The 19,395-nt window shown below is 37.3% G+C and overlaps 1 protein-coding gene across 5 annotated transcripts in view; it reads left to right on the forward strand.

Annotated features, from left to right (window-relative positions):
• NME8 (NME/NM23 family member 8) overlaps positions 1–19,395 on the forward strand; it is a 50,795-nt gene that overhangs the window by 11,197 nt on the left and 20,203 nt on the right. For all 5 annotated transcript variants that reach the window (XR_009494128.1, XM_024990671.2, XM_059885568.1 and 2 more), the window contains 6 exon segments: positions 1,789–1,905; positions 7,673–7,739; positions 8,741–8,814; positions 10,233–10,325; positions 11,497–11,681; positions 17,939–18,111. Coding sequence is in view for 4 of the 5 variants with exons in the window: in XM_024990671.2 (XP_024846439.1) it covers positions 1,789–1,905; positions 7,673–7,739; positions 8,741–8,814; positions 10,233–10,325; positions 11,497–11,681; positions 17,939–18,111 (709 nt within the window). In the remaining variant the exon portion in view is untranslated.

Consider the following 19,395-nt stretch of genomic DNA (forward strand, 5'->3'; position numbering starts at 1 on the left):
ATGTGTTTGTGGTTTTTTTCTTTTTTTTAAATAATTATATGGTACCAGGACTACTGCCTTCCCCAGTGGCTCAGTGGTAAAGAATCGGCCTGCAATGCAGGAGATGTGGGTTTGCTCCCTGGGTCGGGAAGATCCCCTGGGGAAGGAAATGGCAACTCACCCCAGTATTCTTACCTGGTAAGTCTCATGAACAGAGGAGCCTGGTGGGCTACAGTCCTTGGGGTTGCAAAGAGTTGGACATGACTGAGCAACTGAACAACAACAAAAACCAAGACTATTATCTTGTACCACCATGCCTGGTACAATGATATTACACAGTTCAGTTCAGTTCAGTCGCTCAGTCATGTCCGACTCTTTGCGACCCCATGAATTGCAGCATGCCAGGCCTCCCTGTCCATCACCAACTCCCAGAGTTTACCCAAAGCCATGTCCATCGAGTCAGTGATGCAATCCAGCCATCTCATCCTCTGTTGTCTCTTTGTCCTCCTGCCCTCAATCTTTCCCAGCATCAGGGTCTTTTCAAATGAGTCAGCTCTTCGCATCAGGTGGTCAAAGTATTGGAGTTTCAGCTTCAACATCAGTCCTTCCAATGAACACCCAGGACTGATCTCCTTTAGGATGGACTGGTTGGATCTCCTTGCAGTCCAAGGGACTCTCAAGAGTCTTCTCCAACTCCACAGTTCAAAAGCATCAGTTCTTTGGTGCTCAGCTTTCTTCACAGTCCAACTCTCACATCCATATATGGCTACTGGAAAATCCATAGATAGCCTTGACCAGACAGACCTTTGTTGGCAAAGTAATGTCCCTGTTTTTGAATATGTTGTCTAGGTTGGTCATAACTTTCCTTCCAAGAAGTAAGCGTCTTTTAATTTCATGGCTGCAATCAGCATCTGCAGTGATTTTGGAGCCCAGAAAAATAAAGTCTGACACTGTTTCCACTGTTTCCCCACCTATTTGCCATGAAGTGATGGGACCAGATGCCATGATCTTAGTTTTCTGAATGTTGACCTTTAAGCCAACTTTTTCACTCTCCTCTTTCACTTTAATCAAGAGGCTCTTTAGTTCTTCTTCACTTTCTGCCATAAGGGTGGTGTCATCTGCATATCTGAGGTTATTGAGATTTCTCCCGGCAATCTTAATTCCAGCTTGTGCTTCCTCCAGCCCAGCATTTCTCATGATGTACTCTGCATATAAGTTAAATAAGCAGGGTGACAATATACAGCCTTGACGTACTCCTTTTCCTATTTGGAACCAGTCTGTTGTTCCATGTCCAGTTCTAACTGTTGCTTCCTGACCTGCATATAGGTTTCTCAAGAGGCAGGTCAGGTGGTCTGATATTCCCATCTCTTTCAGAATTTTCCACAGTTTATTGTGATCCTAAAGAAAGGCAATGCCAAAGAATGATAGTACACAAGTGTTCAGTAATTATGTGTTATAAAACAGACAAAAGGGAAATAATATCAAAAATAATGAGGGAGAGTAATGTTGAGAGGCCTGAAGAGAGCCAGTAAAATTTAATGCATGGATGGCCTGTCTTTGGTTGTAGGAGAATTAGTGGTAGAACTAATCATCTAACAGATGAATTATAGAAGTAGAACTCCAAGAGGTGGATTTACCAAATGGACATACTTCATACCACTAACATTATTTTAAAATGGCTAATTACAGTAGCTAAAAAAGTATTGGGGAGGGTGTGGGTCAGAGTGGGGTGACTTAGTCCAGTTGAAGTATTAATTCTTGACTTATCCTGAAAATGAATTTCCTTCCTGCTTTTATTTCTCCTTATAGAATGGCACAATTGTTGCAAAAATCCAGGGTGCAAATGCACCACTTGTGAATCAAAAAATTATTGCCTTGGTCAATGAGGAGAGGAAAATTGCAGCAGGTGAAATGGTTCGCCCTCAGGTAATACTTTGAATTACTAACAATTTTATTTTAAAATATTTGTTTTCAAAATGATGTATTTTCATCTTTTTTGTTGTTTTCCTGAAGTGTTTCCCCTAGTTTTATAACTATCTAGGTATCTAAATGGTGCAACCTTGTTGGGAATATTTTGATAATATGAATCAAAGGCTTAAAATAAAACATGTATCTTTTGACTGACAATTACATTCAATTACGTTTCCTTAAGATCATGAGACAAAGAAAGAAAAGGCTATTTATTTCAGTGTTGTCTATGTTACTAAAATTTTGGAACCAATCTAAATACCTAGCAATAGTGAATATATGACATAAATGTTGTAATGTGTCATAAATTATATGAATTTATACAGTAAAATATTATTTAGTACATTCTATCTCTGTTTATTGATATGAAAAGAGGGCCAAGATAAACTGACAAATGAACAATAGAGTATTATACTTTAATATGATGCTTAGAATAAGATCCTATGTGTGTAAAGTGTACTATTTGGTAGTAAGAAATAAAATATTTTGAAATTTTGAAATGAATCATATAGCATGTAGAGCTATGAGCATAATATACCATAAGAAAGAAAGCCACATAGGAAAGTGATTACAGATACAGATAAATAGGAGTGACATACTGAAACATGCACACTCATATACATACACAACAACAGAAACAAGAAGTGTGAATTTAAGAAACAAAAAGTAAAGACTAGCTGAGAAATAATGAAAAATAAAAACTATGAGAAGGTATAGGCTCAAGGCTGTATAAGTATCTGCTATAAAAACTATCAGCTTAAATCTGGAAAGGATTAAAAATCCATAAAACAGTAATACTGGGCTATTTATATAAGAAAGTTATATCATTTCCTCATGGACATAAACAAATTTCATATGAACGAAAGAGCTATGAAGAAACAAAACATAAAAGTATTAGAAGAAAATATTGGAAAGCATTTATTTTGTCATAGGTTGAGAAAGGCCTTGAAAGTATAATATAAAACATATCAAAAAAGAAAAAAATTGATATATTTATTTAAAAGTTTGAATAAAATATAAAAGTAAAGCAGCAAACTTGGAGAAATGTTTGCACTGTGTCTCAATGCGCTAATATCCTTATGTGCACAAAGTATAAGCATTAAGGAAAAAAATGACTATTTTGATGGTAAACTGACAATGACAAGCATAGGGGATTTACATTTACAATAGTGATTTTTCTCATCCAAGTGCAATTTCCTTTACATTTTCAGGTTTCTTGTTTTTCAGGGAAACTTTGCCCTTCCTTTCTCTCTGTATCTCCCTCCCTCACTCTTTCCACCCCCTCTACTTCTTTTTGAAGTTATAATAACTAGGAATTTTTGAGGACTTACTGTTTGCTAAGATTTTAAAAAAGATATCCTCATTTAATCCGTATAGAAACCATTTTACTCCTCACTTTTATTGAGATATAATTGACAACTAATATTTTATTAGTTTAAGGTATACACCCTAATGATTTGATGTATGTGGATATTAGGAAATGATTACTACGCTTAATTGGACATAGCAACCGAACAACTACTACACTTAGTTGACATTTGTCATGTCATTTTTTTCTGAAAAAATTTGTCACTCAAAGTTTTAAAAATCTACTCTTTTAGCAACTTTCATATACACAATACATATCATTACCTATAGTCATTACGCTATACATTATGCCCTCCAAACTTATTTGGAGGTTTTACCTTTTGACCTCCTTCACCCAATTCCCCAGTTCACCATGCTCTGCTGCTGTCAACTACCATTCTGTTCTCTGTGCCTGTGAGTTCATTTTGTCTAGATTCCACATGTAAGAGAGATCATACAGTATTTATCTTTCTTTGACTTATTTCACATAGCATAATGCCCTCACGCTCCATCCACGTTGTCGCAAATAGCAAGATTTCTTCCTTTTTTATGAATAAGTAGGATTTCATTGTGTATAGATACAATACCTTTATCCATCGTCAGTTGTTTTCGTATCTTGGCTGTTGTAAATAAGGCTGCAATGAACATGGTAGTGCTTTTTGAGACAATCATTTCATTTTTTTTTAATTTATTTTTTTAATTTAATTTTATTTTTAAACTTTACAATATTGTATTGGTTTTGCCAAACATTGAAATGAATCCACCACAGGTATACATGTGTTCCCCATCCTGAACCCTCCTCCCTCCTCCCTCCCCATACCATCCCTCTGGGTCGTCCCAGTGCACCAGCCCCAAGCATCCAGTATCGTGCATCGGACCTGAACTGGCGACTCGTTCCATATATGATATTATACGTATTTCAATGCCATTCTCCCAAATCATCCCACCCTCTCCCTCTCCCAGAGAGTCCAAGAGACAATCATTTCATAGTTGGTCATAATAGTCTTTTAAGTTCCTTGTGTTTCTGTGGTATTAGTTATAATGTCTCCTCTTTCATTTCTAATTTTATTTATTTGAGTCTTCTCTTTTTTCCCTCACAATCTAGCTAAAGTTCTCTTTTGTGTTTTTTTTCAAAATCCAGCTCTTAGTTTCACTGATTTTTTTCTATTGTCTTTTAGTTTCTATTTTATTTATTTCTGCTCTGATCTTTATTTCCTTCGTCCACTAACTTGGGCTTCATTTAGAGCCAAGCACTGGGGGCCCCATCTCTCTGTTGGAAGTCTTAAAGTTGGGGGTACTCAATGTTGGTGTCAAGCCTTTCACTCCTTTGGGGGATGCTGGGAGTTGTGAGTCCCCTCTCGATTTTATGCCTCTGTGTCGGGGAAGGAGTTTATGGCGAGACTGTGACTCAGCCTCTCCTACCCAATTTGCATGCGTTTTTTCCCTCAGCTGTCTGATGCATAGGAATTGCCCAGTTGTTTTCTGGATTTCGCTCGGAGGGAACTGTTCCACAAATAACTGTAGGTCTGGTGTGTCTGAGGGAGGAGGTGATTTCAGGAGCCTCCTATGTTGCATCTTAATCTGAACCTAGGGGAACCTTATGAAGTATTTGTGCTCAATAAGGCAGGCTTAGAAACATTATGTCCTTTCCTTAGAAACAGGTAGCTAGTAGGCTGTAAAAGCAGAATTTGAAGTCAGGCAGAATGACTTTTAAACATTTCTCCTAATTACTATACTGCATCTGGCTTTCGCTATGTGTGCTCTGTACTGTGGTTTGATTGTTGTTATTCTCATTATCCTTGCAGAATGACATCTTATTTTAATTAATAATAGTGGATTTGTAGGACATTTATTAATATCTGATATTTATTTTATATTATTCCATTTTGTTGGACACTTCTATTATTTAGGCTTCTCATCAATTGCCTTGTACAATGGCACCCCACTCCAGTACTCTTGCCTGGAAAATCCCATGGACGAAGGAGCCTGGTGGGCTGCAGTCCAGGAGGTCGGGAAGAGTCGGACACGACTGAGGGACTTCACTTTCACTTTTCACTTTCATGCATTGGCGAAGGAAATGGCAACCCACTCCAGTGTTCTTGCCTGGAGACTCCCAGGGACGGGGAAGCCTGGTGGGCTGCTGTCTTATGGGGTCGCACAGAGTCGGACACTACTGAAGTGACTTAGCAGCAGCAGCAGCAGCAGTGCAATAATAGTAATAAAATACAAGCCATAATGTGAGCCACATAGATAATTTTAATATTCTACTAGTCAATTAAAAACAAAAAAAGGTGAAATTAATTTTCAAACATCTTTTCTTACATCTGACATACTAAAAACATGCCTATTTAAAGATGTATTCAATATAACTTACAAGATTTTGCACAATGAGGTAACCCATAGACAAAACGAGAAGACAATCTATGAACTGGGAGAAAATATTTGCAAATGATGTGACCAACAAGGGCTTAGTTTCCAAAATATACAAAGAGCTCTTACAGTTCAATAACAACAACAACAACAAAAAACAACCTAATTGAAAAATGGACAGAAACCTAAATAGACATGTCTCCAAAGAAGACATACAGAGATCTAATAGGAACATGAAAAGATCTTCATTACTAATTATTAGAGAAATGAAAATCAAAACTACAATGGGGTACCACTTTACACCTGCTAGAATGGCCATCATTAAAAAGACTACAAATAATAAATGCTGGAGAGGGTGTGAAGAAAAGGGAACCTTCTTACACTGTTGGTAGGAATGTAAACTGGTGCAGCCACTATGGAGAACAGTATGGTAGTTCTTCAAAAAACTAAAAATAAAGTTGCCATATGACCCAGCAATCCCACTCCTGAACATATACCCAGACAAAACTATGATTCAAAACAATACATGCACCCCAGATGAATGGATAAGGAAGATGTGGTATATATATACACACATACATACACACACAATGAAATATTACTCAGCCATTAAAAAGAACAAAATCACTGCAGCAACATGGATGCATCTAGATTATCATACTAAGTGAGGTCAGTTAGAAAGAGAAAGATACATATCATATGATATCACTTATATTTGGAATCTAAAATATGACACAAATGGACATATCTATGAACCAAAAACAGACTCACAAATATAGAGAACAGACTTGCGGCTTCCAAAGGAGATAGGGGGCCAAGGAGGGGAGGATTGGGAGTTTGGGATTAGCAGATGCAAGCTATCATTTATTAGATGTATAAACTGTATAGCACAGGGAACTATATTCAATATCCTCTCATAAACCATAATGGAAAGGACTATGAAAAAGTATATATATATAACTAAGCCACTTTTCTATATAGCAGCAATTAAACTCAGCATTGTAAATCAGCTATACTTCAATAAAATAAGAAAAAGATGTAGCAGTATAAGAAATAAGGTATTCCACATTAATCTTTTCAAACTAAGTCTTTGGAATGTGCTGTGTATTTTTTACTCATCAGATCAGATCAGATCAGATCAGTCGCTCAGTCATGTCCAACTCTTTGTGACCCCATGAATTGCAGCACGCCAGGCCTCCCTGTCCATCACTAACTCCTGGAGTTCACTCAGACTCACGTCCATCGAGTCAGTGATGCCATCCAGCCATCTCATCCTCTGTTGTCCCCTTCTCCTCCTGCCCCCAATCCCTCCCAGCATCAGAGTCTTTTCCAATAAGTCAACTCTTCGCATGAGGTGGCCAAAGTACTGGAGTTTCAGCTTTAGCATCATTCCTTCCAAAGAAATCCCAGGGCTGATGTCCTTCAGAATGATGTATGTATGTAAATATATAAACTTTTCAGGTAGTTTACAGAATCACAGAAGCATTTTCAGGGCTTCTCCAGAAACTAAGAATCCCTTATCCTTCCTAGGGTTTTACTCTATAGGAGGAAATTGGCTATTGTTTTGAGAAAGACATTTATTTTTATAAGTTAAGGAAGTATCTTTCTGCTCCTAATTTACTCAGAGCAATGGTCAAGAATGGATCCTGAAGCTTACAAATGTTTTCAGTTTTTAACATAATGATTGTGTGCTTATTGCTTTCTTGTTAATCTTTTCTTCTTTCTTATTTTATTCCTTGTGCTCTTATGTTTTAAAGGTTTTGTTTTTAAGCATTTTCCATATAGCATATATGCATTATTCCTGATAGTCTCCACATACCAACATACCAACTCCTTATTTTATTTTAGTGAAAAGGTTGGGGAAAAGTAGTATTAGATAAATGCAGGCACATTTCCACTTTAATTTCTATCCCTTTGATTATACATATTTACTAGAAACAAAATTTCTAAAAACTCTCTCACTATCATATTAAAATGTAACTGTTTTGTTTGCTTTCCTTTTTTACAGTATCATGAAATTGCGTTTGTAGACTCAGATTCAGAGGATGCTGGGGAACTAAACTATGAAAGCGTTGGCAAGTAAATTTACTTTAAAGTAACAGTGAAGGATTGGTGTATATGAATAATGTTCATTACAGCATCACTTGCAGCAAAAACCTTGTAATGACATCAATGTTAATTGATAAGGACTGGTAGGATTAATGATGATTTGTGCAATACCAGACTCAGCTCTTAAAAAGCAATCTCTTCTGCTCCCCTTACCTTGCCTTCAGTCTCTATGCCTGGAGTCTTTCAGAGATTACATTTGACCAGGGGCTTCTGTCCCTTGTGAGTAATCTGGACAGTAGTTTCCTCCTACTTTATCCTTCATCATCTTTCCAAAACTTGTAAAAATTTCTTCCCTGATGACCTGCACTTCTAGTTTACTTTATGGATGAACAACTTCCTGCCTTCATTGGATTGTCTTGAGTGAGTGAGTGAATGTGTGTTCATACCCTGGAGGGATCACAGGCAAACAACATGCTAGGTGAGCTATTCTGCACTAAAAACTAGTTATAAGAACGTGTAGATAAATGTGGATAAATTCATAGACAGTTAAGCCATTGGTTTATAATGTTTGCTTGCACTGAAACTCCAGCCATCAGCTGGATGGATCATTGGTGTGATTCTAATGCACGTGAATTGTATTAAAATAACTAGTGCTGGGAATTCCCTGGTGGTCCAGTGGTTAGGACTTCACATCGTCACTGCCGAGGGCCCGGATTCAACCCTTAGTTGGGGAGCTAAGATCGCACAAGCCATGAAATGTGGCCAAAAAAATAAAGTAACTAGTACCCACCTACACTTTTTTTTGGCCCTCTGACTGTAAACTCTTGTGAATGTTTCTGCTGCATGCAAACATAGGAAATATACTTTGATTCTAAGTAGAAACTCTGGTAGTTGCAACGCCATAAGGACAAAGCTGTTGATGGACAAAATTCACTGGACGTTAGTAGTTTACGCTTGCAATTGTCAAATCCTTCGTTATCTAGACTTTGTGCCAAGAAAATGAAATGCATCCATTGTTTTTTCCTAGACCAAATATACACTATTGTTATTATCAAGCCCGATGCTGTGGCTGCTAGAAAAGTTCAAGAAATTAAAGAAAAAGTAAGTAATATTTCCCAACAATAGCTTAAATTAATTGTAAAAAAAATTCCTTAATTTTCAATGTAGAGGCAAGCTTATCATTTAGAGTAAACTAGAACATAAAGAACATCTGGTACTAGGTACCTCTAAAGGCTTTGGATGTTTTGTCTTACAAAGGCTCAACCTACTCAACATCCTTATTTAAACAGCTCTGCTCTACTAGCATCCAATATAAAAGATAAAAATTGCCATTCTTATGTTAAAGAATGATGACAAATTCTTTGTATTTAGTTGTCATCAGTGCAAACTTGCTATAAGCTCACCTTAGCTTGCATTATTCCCTGATGTTGTCACAAAAATATGGTCCTTTTAGATACATGATAACTTAAAGAAGCATTTAAGCTTTTGCTTTTAGAGCCCAAAGAAAAAATTTTTGGAGGAAAATTGCATTCTAATCCAAAGGTCAGCATACTTCTCCTGTAAAGAGCCAGATAGTAACTATTTTCAGGCTTATGGGGCATATGATCTCTGTCACAGAAGTTTAACTCTGCCATCATCTGGAGGAGGCAACAAGACAGTAAATAAACAAAGGGGATTGGTTCTAGTAAGCTTTGTTTCTAAACATGTGTGGTGGAAGGGGCTATGGTTTACTGACCCCTGAATAGAGATTTTGTGTTGAAACAACAAAATTATATTAAAATTTGTAAGAATGCTGCATGTGCAGTAGAGGAGGTCACATGGGAAGCTATGTCAGGAGGGATTGGATATCTCATTATGAATTTCCCATCATGCATTCTTTCTTCAGCCAAAGCAGCATTGATTAAACTACAAAAAAGTAGATGGTCCATTTTATACATTGTTATACTTGAGTGACATACACACAATTTGTCATTAAATTAAAAAATTTTAAGACAAAGCATGGCTGAATTTTAAATTCTATTCTTCCCTGTAATTTGGATATTTTTGTTGCTGTCAGAGTAAGATATACTAGATTATGAGTTACAGATTTAACAAAGGTAAGCCTTGAAAAAAGTTAAGAAAGTTAAAATAATTTTGAAAATAAATGGTTAAAAGTGCTTATAAATGTATGTCTTTTTGAATGATTTAGAAAGCTGTGATATCTTTCCTTAGAATTCAGTTAGTTTTTTTTTTTTTTTTTAATCTGGAAACAATTCACTTAAATAATAGAAGTAGTGTGGAGTCTCTCGTTCAAGCCACGAAAATTTAAACACTGAGGTTGGGGAGGGGCATGAAAAGAACCTTCTTTGTTTACATATTTTTGGGCCTCTTGCAACTTAGTGCCTTATGGATTGTGCTGAGGCAAAATCATGTAATGCATTCAAATCTGGATGATTTGTTAAGCCTAAGAAACAAATGTCCTTGACTTTTACCTGTGGTCCCCCTACCCATTTGGATCTGACCTTGCTCTCTAATTGAAGATCATCAAGGCAGGATTTGTCATAGAAGCAGAGGATAAGAAACCGCTTACTGAAGAACAAGTAAAGCACTTCTATAGTCAAATAGTAGACCAGGTAAGAAAGTTTTTAAAAAAATCCACTGTGTGTCAAATACAGTGGATTCCTCTAAGTTTAGTATTCTCATTATAGAAAAAACAAATAAGTCTGACCAACAACTAAGCTCCAGATTTCCTTGGCGGTGTCCATATCATGGTTAATCCAAAGAGAGCGACTATGGAGAAAGCTCCAGTAGACATAGAGGCAGCCAAGCAAAAATGGATGCTCTGATTGTGTTTTATTGGAGCAAAGATCTCTTTATGATATGTGTCCTCTAATACTCTGTTCATCAGCCTCCAGGAAGTGAGTATCCAGACCTTTCCTATAGATCTGATCCCAGTTTGAAGGCTCCTTATCATAAACTTCATAGGAAAGCTTTAATCCTTTCTTTACCTACATGTAAATCCTTTCCATCAAGTTATTTTTAAAATTCTCTTTTGTCTGGGGTAATACAGTAAAGACTTTGTATTCGCAAGTGCAATGGCTTGGGTGTCAGGAGATGTAGGTTCTAAAAATTCACTGTCCAGTATGGTAGCCATTAGACACATGTGGCCATTTGAACTTAAATTCATTACAGTTAAAGTTAAAAATTCAGAGTCTCAGTGGCACTAGCCATATTTCAAGTGCTCAGCAGCTGCCTGTGGTTACATATGCTGACAAGCACAGAGCATGTTGGTCATCATCAGAGAAAGTTCTACTGAAAAGCACTTTGTAAACCAGCTGACGAGCACAGAGCATGTTGGTCATCAGAGAAAGTTCTACTGAAAAGCACTTTGTAAACCAGCTGCACCCCACAGACCATCTTTCTTGGCCCTGGAAAAGGGTTGGACCAGCAACATCAGCATCACCTGGGAACTTTTGAGAAAATCCAGTTCCCGGGCCCCACCCTAAACCTACTGAATCATAAAGTCTGGAACTGGACTCCAGAAAACTGTGTTCAACAAGCCCTCCAGTTGATTTGGAAGCATCCTATAGTTTAACAATTGTTATTAGACTGCCTTGACGATCAGTCCCTGCCAACTGTGAACTTCTGTCCCTCAGAGATGTGTTAGTGAACAGGAGGCTTGTGAGTAACTTTCTCTTGACCAATAATCATGAAGGGGAAGAGGTCCTTGACTTGGGTAGGGGTCACCATTGTAGTCTATCCATTTCATGAGCCTAATAATATTATTTTTATTTTATTTTGTAGCCTGACTTTGAGGATTTTGTTTCTTTTATGACAAGGAACCTAAGCTATATTCTAGTTGTTTCACAAGCAAAGGCAAAACAGCCTTCCTGGGATGAAAGTGAAGTTAATTCTGAGACGGAATCTAAAGAACCATGGGATGAACAACAGGAGATGGCCAAGCCTTCGAGGATGAAAGAGAGGAAAAGGTAGCTCCAGGCCAGGAAGCTTATTATTTACAATGTTTTAGCAGGTAACATAGTATAACATACAGATATCTCAAGTCTAAAGACAAACATCTTTATGTCAAGGCCACAGGTATTCTTTTCAGTCCAAAATTTTATATGATCAACAAAGCCGGAGTTTCCCTGAAAGTTTATGTCAAGCAGTTTCGAAAGGGAAGAAATTCCTGTTTGTCTCTCTAACACTGGGTGCACCTGTCTGGCTTCATGGCCCTGGACTCAAGGGTTAGAATGGGACCAAGGCTGGTCCCTTCCAAACCAGACCCCTTTCCTGTCTCTCTACATTCCACTTCTGCCTCCCCTTGTCCTAGAGACAGCAAATGTCCTCTGTCCTTTTACTCAAGGCAGTTAGTGGTGATAAACTGCTAAGAACTAAATAGTTGTACAGTTTTTGTTAACAGTTTGTAAATATTCAAAAGTGAATGTAAGTCACTTACAGAATGTTGGGTTTATGCACTTGCCATCTGTGCCTTTTATTCCTATGAAGACTCAGAAAATCCAGCGTTTAGTCCATGAGTTGTCAGGGTCATGTCTGAAAGAAAGGTGGGTAAGCAGGAGCAGGTTCCGAGTAGCTGGGTCCTGAGGCTTCCTAATGTGTGTCTCCTCCTGCTGGGCAGCCCATCTCCACTGCGTGTTCTGGTTGAGCATCTCCAGAACTCTCCTTGTTATCTTATTAATAAATTATAGCAGTTTTTTTTTAGTTGGTCCATCCCCTGGTTCCTAGCCATATCATAATTTTTAGGTAGCAGGGAGACCCTAATACCATTAATTCCCAGTTTTAAGTGAGATAGAGGGACTGGTAGGATAAATCAAGTGCTGACAAAGGACTTTGTAAACAGTATGAGTTACTGTGAGAGTTTAAAGAGAAAATGATACTTAGCGGTTGGGGAGCAGGCTTGGGTGGGAAATGCTGGGCTCAAGATACCAGGTTGCATACCTGAATTTTTGAGCCATTTTTTAAAGTGTTGTGTGAAACACTATTAACATAGCTGGCACAGGAGGAGTCAGTGTCTGTTGGTGCTGTTGTACAGGTCGGGGTCTATTGCATCCAACTTTCAGAAGCAGTTGTTCAATACACATATAATAAGATAATTTAAGCACTTGGCAGGATAGGGGTGGAGTGAGGTGTGTCAATGTTGTTTGGCAAAGTTTGCAGCATTTTCTTTTTAATATTGGCCTGTGTTTATACTGATCATCAACCTAAGCAGGCAGCATGAAGTTGTGGGTTAGGGAACATATTTTTCTGGGATTCAGTTTTTACAGATCTTATTCTATAGACATGGCCTAACAGGTGCTGTGAACTTCCACCTGCCATTTTTAAAGTAGGTTCAAAACCTAAAGGATCAAGGACACAAACTCTCATGTAGAATAAACAGTATATATAAATTTTTATAGCCGGGTATATGACTGCTATACTAAATATGAAAAGGTTAACTATCCCATCAAATACAGAGATTACCAGATTAAGATAAAAAATTAAAAACTACCTAATGATAATTAATGCAGACAGGAATCATCAATGAAGTGCTAAATCCATTGTATGAATAATATATGGATTTTCCAATAGTGCCCTTTCAAATAATAAGGATAAATAAATAATAAGGATATTATTTACAAAGTGAAAATTGTTGCTTTTCAGTGGTGAAAACTGGGGGTTCCACTTTGACTATGTTATTATAATTTCCCAGTGATGGGAAAAACTGACATTGTGTACCTCCTACTGTGATGTTTCAAGAAGGATACAGCACCACTGATGTGATATTCCTATAGAGTATCATACCCAGAATGTAATAGGAAACTAGGGGGCCATTCCATAGTTTGAAACCTTCCAAAATGAGGACTGGCCTGGAGTGTTCAAAATATCAGTATCATGAAAGACAAGAAGGGCTGAGGCATTTGTTAGAGGCTGAAGGAAACTAGGGCTTAGGGCGACTGCATGCAATATATGATCCAAAATTAGGAAAAATTACTATAGATAGGTGGTTTCCCCAGTGGCTCAGCAAATCTGAGCTCAAAGAATCTGCCTGCAATGCAGGAGATGTAGGTACTATCCCTGGGTTGGGGAGATCCCTTGGAGAAAGGCAAGGCAACTCAAGCCAGCATTCTTGCCTGGAGAATGCCATGGACAGAGGAGCCTCTCTGGCTATAGTCCATGGCGTTGCAAAGAGTCAGACATTACTAAAGCAATTTAGCATGCATGTATGCACTATAGACAGGACAGATTATAAAACTGCTGAAATTTGAATATGGATTGTTCATAAGATAATACTCTTATAACAGTGTAAACTTCCCTCGGGTATTTAGGAGGGTGAATGGTGAAAATATCTGCAGCCAATTCTTAAATGGTTAAGTCAAAATACACGCAAACACACACACACACCACACTCTTGAATGGGGGTGGAGGGATAAGAGAGAAAGAACAAATGTGACAAAATGTTGACAGTTGATGAATCTAAAGTTCAGTATCTTGGCCTTAAAACTTCTCTGTCAGTATACATTTTTTCAAAATAAAAAATTTTAAAAACTGTACTCATTTATATTCTGCTTCTTTGCTGTTGTTCAGTCACTCGGGTGTGTCCTTCACCATCTCCAGGAGCTTGGTCAAACTCATGTCCATCAAGTTGGTGATGCCGCCCAACCATCTTGTCCTATGTCGTTCCTTTCTCCTTCTACCTTCAATCTTTCCCAGCATCAGGGTCTTTTCTAATGAGTCAGCTCTTCGCATCAGGTGGCCAAAGTATTGGAGCCTCACCTTCAGCATCAGTCCTTCCAATGAATTTTCAGGATTGATTTCCCTTAGGATTGACTGATTTGATCTCCTTGCTGTCCAAGGGACTCTCAAAAGTCTTCTCCAGCACCACAGTTCAAAAGCATCAGTTCTTTGGCACTCAGCCTTCTTTATGGTCCAACTCTCAAATTCATACATGACTACTGGAAAAACTATAGCTTTGACTAGATGGACCTTTGTCAGCAAAGTAATGTCTCTGCTTTTTAATATGCTGTCTAGCTTGGTCACAGCTTTTCTTCCAAGGAGCAAGCATCTTTTAATTTCATGGCTGCAGTTATCATCTGCGGTGATTTTGGAGCCCCCCCAAATAAACTCTCTCACTGTTTCCATTGTGTCCCCACCTATTTGCCATGAAGTGATGGGACCAGATGTCATGATGTTAGTTTTTTAAATGTTGAGTTTTAAGCCAACTTTTTCACTCTCCTCTTTCACTTTCATCAAGAGGCTTTTGAGTTCCTCTTCGCTTTCTGCCATAACGGTGGTGTCATCTGCATATCTGAGGTTATTAATGTTTCTCCTGGGAATCTTGATTCCAGCTTGTGCTTCATCCAGCCCAGCATTTCTCATGATGTACTCTGTATATAAGTTGAATAAGCAGGGTGACAATATATAGCCTGCATGCACTCCTTTCCCAATTTTGAACCAGTCTGTTGTTCCACGGCCAGTTCTAATTGTTGCTTCTTGACCTGTGTACAGGTTTCTCGGGAGGCAGGTACAGTGGTCTGGTATTCCCATCTCTTTAAGAATTTTCCAGTTTGTGGTGATCCACACAGCAAAAGGCTTTAATGTAGTCAATGAAGCAGAAGTAGATGTTCTTCTGGAATTCTCTTGCTTTTTCTATGATCCAACAGATGCTGGCAATTTGATCTCTGGTTCCTCTGCCTTTTCTAAATCCGCTTGAACATCTGGAAGTTCTCACTTCACGTACTGTTGAAGACTTTGAGAATTTTGAGCATTGCTTTGCTGGCATGTGAGATGAGTGAAATTGTGTGGTAGTTTGAATGTTCTTTGGCATTGCCTTTCTTTGGGATTGGAATGAAAACTGACCTTTTCCAGTCTTGTGGCCACTGCTGAGTTTTCCAAATTTGCTGGTATATTGCGTGCAGCACTTTCACAGCATCCTCTTTTAGGATTTGAAATAGCTCAGCTGGAATTCCATCACCTCCACTAGTTTTGTTTGTAGTGCTGCTTCCAAAGGCCCACTTGACTTCATACTCCAGGATGTTTGGCTCTAGGTGAGTGATCACACCATCGTGGTCATCTGCATCATTAAGAACTTTTCTCTATAGTTCTTCTGTGTATTCTTTCCATCTCTTATTAATATCTTCTGCTTCTGTTAGGTCCACACCGTTTCTGTCCTTTATTGTGCCCCTCTTTGCATGAAAATGTTCCCTTGGTATCTAATTTTCTTCACAAGATCTCTAGTCTTTCCCATTCTATTGTTTTCCTCTATTTCTTTGCATTGATCACTGAAGGAGGCTTTCTTATCTCTCCTTGCTATTCTTTGGAACTCTGCAGTCAGATGGGTATATCTTTCCTTTTCTCCTTTCCCTTTCACTTCTCTTTTTTTCTCAGCTATTTGTAAGGCCACCTCAGACAACCATTTTGCCTTTTTACATTTCTTGTTCTTGGGGATGGTTTTGATCATTGCCTCATATACAATATTACAAACCTCTGCCCATAGTTCCTCAGGCACTCTATCAGATCTAATCCCCTGAATATATTTGTCACTTCTACTGTATAATCATAAGGGATTTGATTTAGGTCATACCTGAATGGCCTAGTGGTTTTCCCTACTTTATTCAGTTTAAATCTGAATTTTGCAATAAGGAGTTCATGATCTGAGCCACAGTCAGCTCCTGGTCTTGTTTTTGCTGAGTGTATTTGGTTTTCTGATCACATGGGTCACAGCCTTGTCTAACTCGATGAAACTATGAGCCATGCCATGTAGAGCCACCCAAGATAGATGGATCATGGTGGAGAGTTCTGACAAAACGTGGTCCACTGGAGAACATAATGGCAAACCACTTCAGCATTCTTGCCTGAGAACCACATGAACAGTATGAAAAGGCAGAAAGATATGACACTGAAAGATGAATTCCCCAGGTTGTTAGGTGCCCAATATTCTACTGGAGAAGGGAGAAGAAATAGCTCCAGAAGGACTGAAGAGGCTGAGCCAAAGTGGAAACAACGCCCAGTTGTGGATATGTCTGGTGATAAAAGTAAAGTCCAATGCTGTAAAGAACAAGACTGCATAGGAACTTGGAATGTTAGGTCCATGAATCAAGGTAAATTGGAAGTGGTCAAATGGGAGATGGCAAGAGTAAACATTGACAGTTTAGGGATCAGTGAACTAAAATGGACTGGAATGGGTGAATTTAATTCAAATGACCGTTATATCTACAACTGTGGGCAAGAATCCCTTAGAAGAAATGGAGTAGCCCTCATAATCAACAAAAGAACCTGAAATGCAGTAGTCGGGTGCAATCTCAAAAACGACAGGACAATCTCTGTTCATTTCCAAGGCAAACCATTCAGTATCGCAGTCATCTAAATCCATATTCTGCTTAGAAGAGACAAAGAAAAATAAAAAAATTAAGAGATGGCAACAAAATAGCCAGAAAAAATAATTAGAATTGAATATTAAAAGTGTTAAACTTGATAAAGAAGGACATGATGTAAAAGAAAACATTTGTGAAGAAGATATAGTGGTCAAAAAATTTATTCCTGAAACCACACAGATGACATAATAAAAATATAAGTATTAGATAATAAGGAGAACTGGATAAAAGTAACATTATGGTCATAGATCTCAATACAAAGCAGACAAAAGAGCAAGGATATATAGGAATGGCAAATATATATTCCATAATTGTGTATAATAAATGATCTAAAATATATGAAATATGAACATGTATAACCTTAAATCCCACAAGTAAATTTGCTTTGTTTACAAAGAAAACCTAAACACATTTTTAAAAATTAAAATCTTACCACATACATTTCCTGATTATAATCCAATAAAGTTGGAAATAAATAAATAATAAATTTCAAATAGAAAGCATCTTACCTATTTGAAAACATGAAATGTGCTCCTAAATTAGCCTAGATTCAAAGACAAGATTATAAGGAAAATTAGAAACTATCTGGATTGCTTTACATAGAGGAAAGAAAAAAAATTTTTTTAACATACGTTATTTTGGTGTCTTTAATATACTCTCATGAAATCAAACATATGTGATTTCATGTAATTGATTTTGTGTTGGGTCAATAAAAATGGAATTAAATGCATATTCTTTGAGGTAATAGAGATGTGACTTATCTTTATGTGAAGTTCCATATTCATTTGTTTTATTTGTGAGGATATATTATCAGTTTTAATTTTCAGGCATGATTATTAAACTTCAGTTTATAATAATGTTTTGGATTTCAACAGTTTACAACAATATCTGGAAATACAACAAATATCTCAGTTTTGTGATGTTGAAGAGAATATAACTAATACTAAGTTTATTGATGTCTTAATCCCTGATTTTAAAAAAATTAGAGGCATAAAATTTGAAAAGATACTGGCATTACTTCGACCAGCCCTCGCTAATGAAAGAACAGGTAAGAAATAAAGTATAAATTGTTTAACTACATTGTGCATATGATTTGAATAATTATATTAAAATATATTAGTTTAAAATTTAACATTCAAGAAAAAGCACTTGAAGTAAGAAATTTAATTGACACTAATTTACTAATTTCTCAATAAAAAGAATAAAACAATTTTATAGTTAAAAAGTTCAGAAATTGCTTTCTAACCTAGGAATTTGTTAGGGTAGATTTAACATACAAGAATTATTATTGTATATAATTATTATTATAGTTATTATAATAAAGATTAGAAGTATTCATGTCTGAAATGCCTAAGTTCAACACTTAGGTAAATCTCTTATTAATAGCGTGATTTGGAAAAAATGTACTTTACCAAATCTTTCTTCATGTTTAAATTGGGAAGGTTAAAATGAGAAAACATTAAGTGCCTAACACTTAAAACGTGCTAGCTATTTTTAACCTCACATAATAGAGTATTATGTGAATAGAATATTGGCAGAGCAAGAACAGAAACTATAAAGTAACACTGTTAATTCTTTTTTATATCCAGTGTATGGAAATAAATTGATACTTGTATGTTGACCTCATATTCTCTGACTTGCTAAACTACTTAGTTCTACTTTTTGACATCATTTCCTTGAGAATTTCTGTTACTAGGGTTTCTAAGGGCTTTTCAGGTGGCACGAGTGGTTAAGAACCTGCCTGCCAAAGCAGGACACATAAGAGAGGAGCGTCGGGAAGATCCCATGGAGTAGGGCAAGGCAACCCACTCCAGTCTTCTTGCCTGCAGAATCCCGTGGACAGAGGAGCCTGGCAGGCTACAGTTCATAAGGTCACAAAGAGTAGGGCATGACTGAAGTGACTTAGCACAGCACAGCACAGGGTTTCTGAACATCAGACCTACTTACCTTTTGGGCTAGGTAATTGTTGACGGTGTTGCATCACGAGCATTGGAAACTGTTCAGCAACATCTTTGGCCTTTGCTCACTTCATGTCAGTAGCATCCCCTCAACTCCTAGTTGTGAAAATCAAAACACATCTCCAAACATTGTTAAATGCACTTTGAAGGATTGAGAACCACTGAGGTAGACAATAATATCTAAAAATTGAGACAGTTTTGCCTCTTTCTTTTTAATACGTACACTTTTTATTTCTTTTGCTTGCCTTATTGGACTGGCTGGAACTTCTGTATGATGTTGAATACTAAGCGAGATGAGAGTACACAAGTTACCTTGCTCCTGATCTTACAGTGAAAGCATTAAGTCTTTTACCATTAAGTGTCATGTTAGCTTT

This window comes from Bos taurus, chromosome 4 (assembly GCF_002263795.3).
Source record: "Bos taurus isolate L1 Dominette 01449 registration number 42190680 breed Hereford chromosome 4, ARS-UCD2.0, whole genome shotgun sequence".
Classification (NCBI taxonomy): domain Eukaryota; kingdom Metazoa; phylum Chordata; class Mammalia; order Artiodactyla; family Bovidae; genus Bos; species Bos taurus.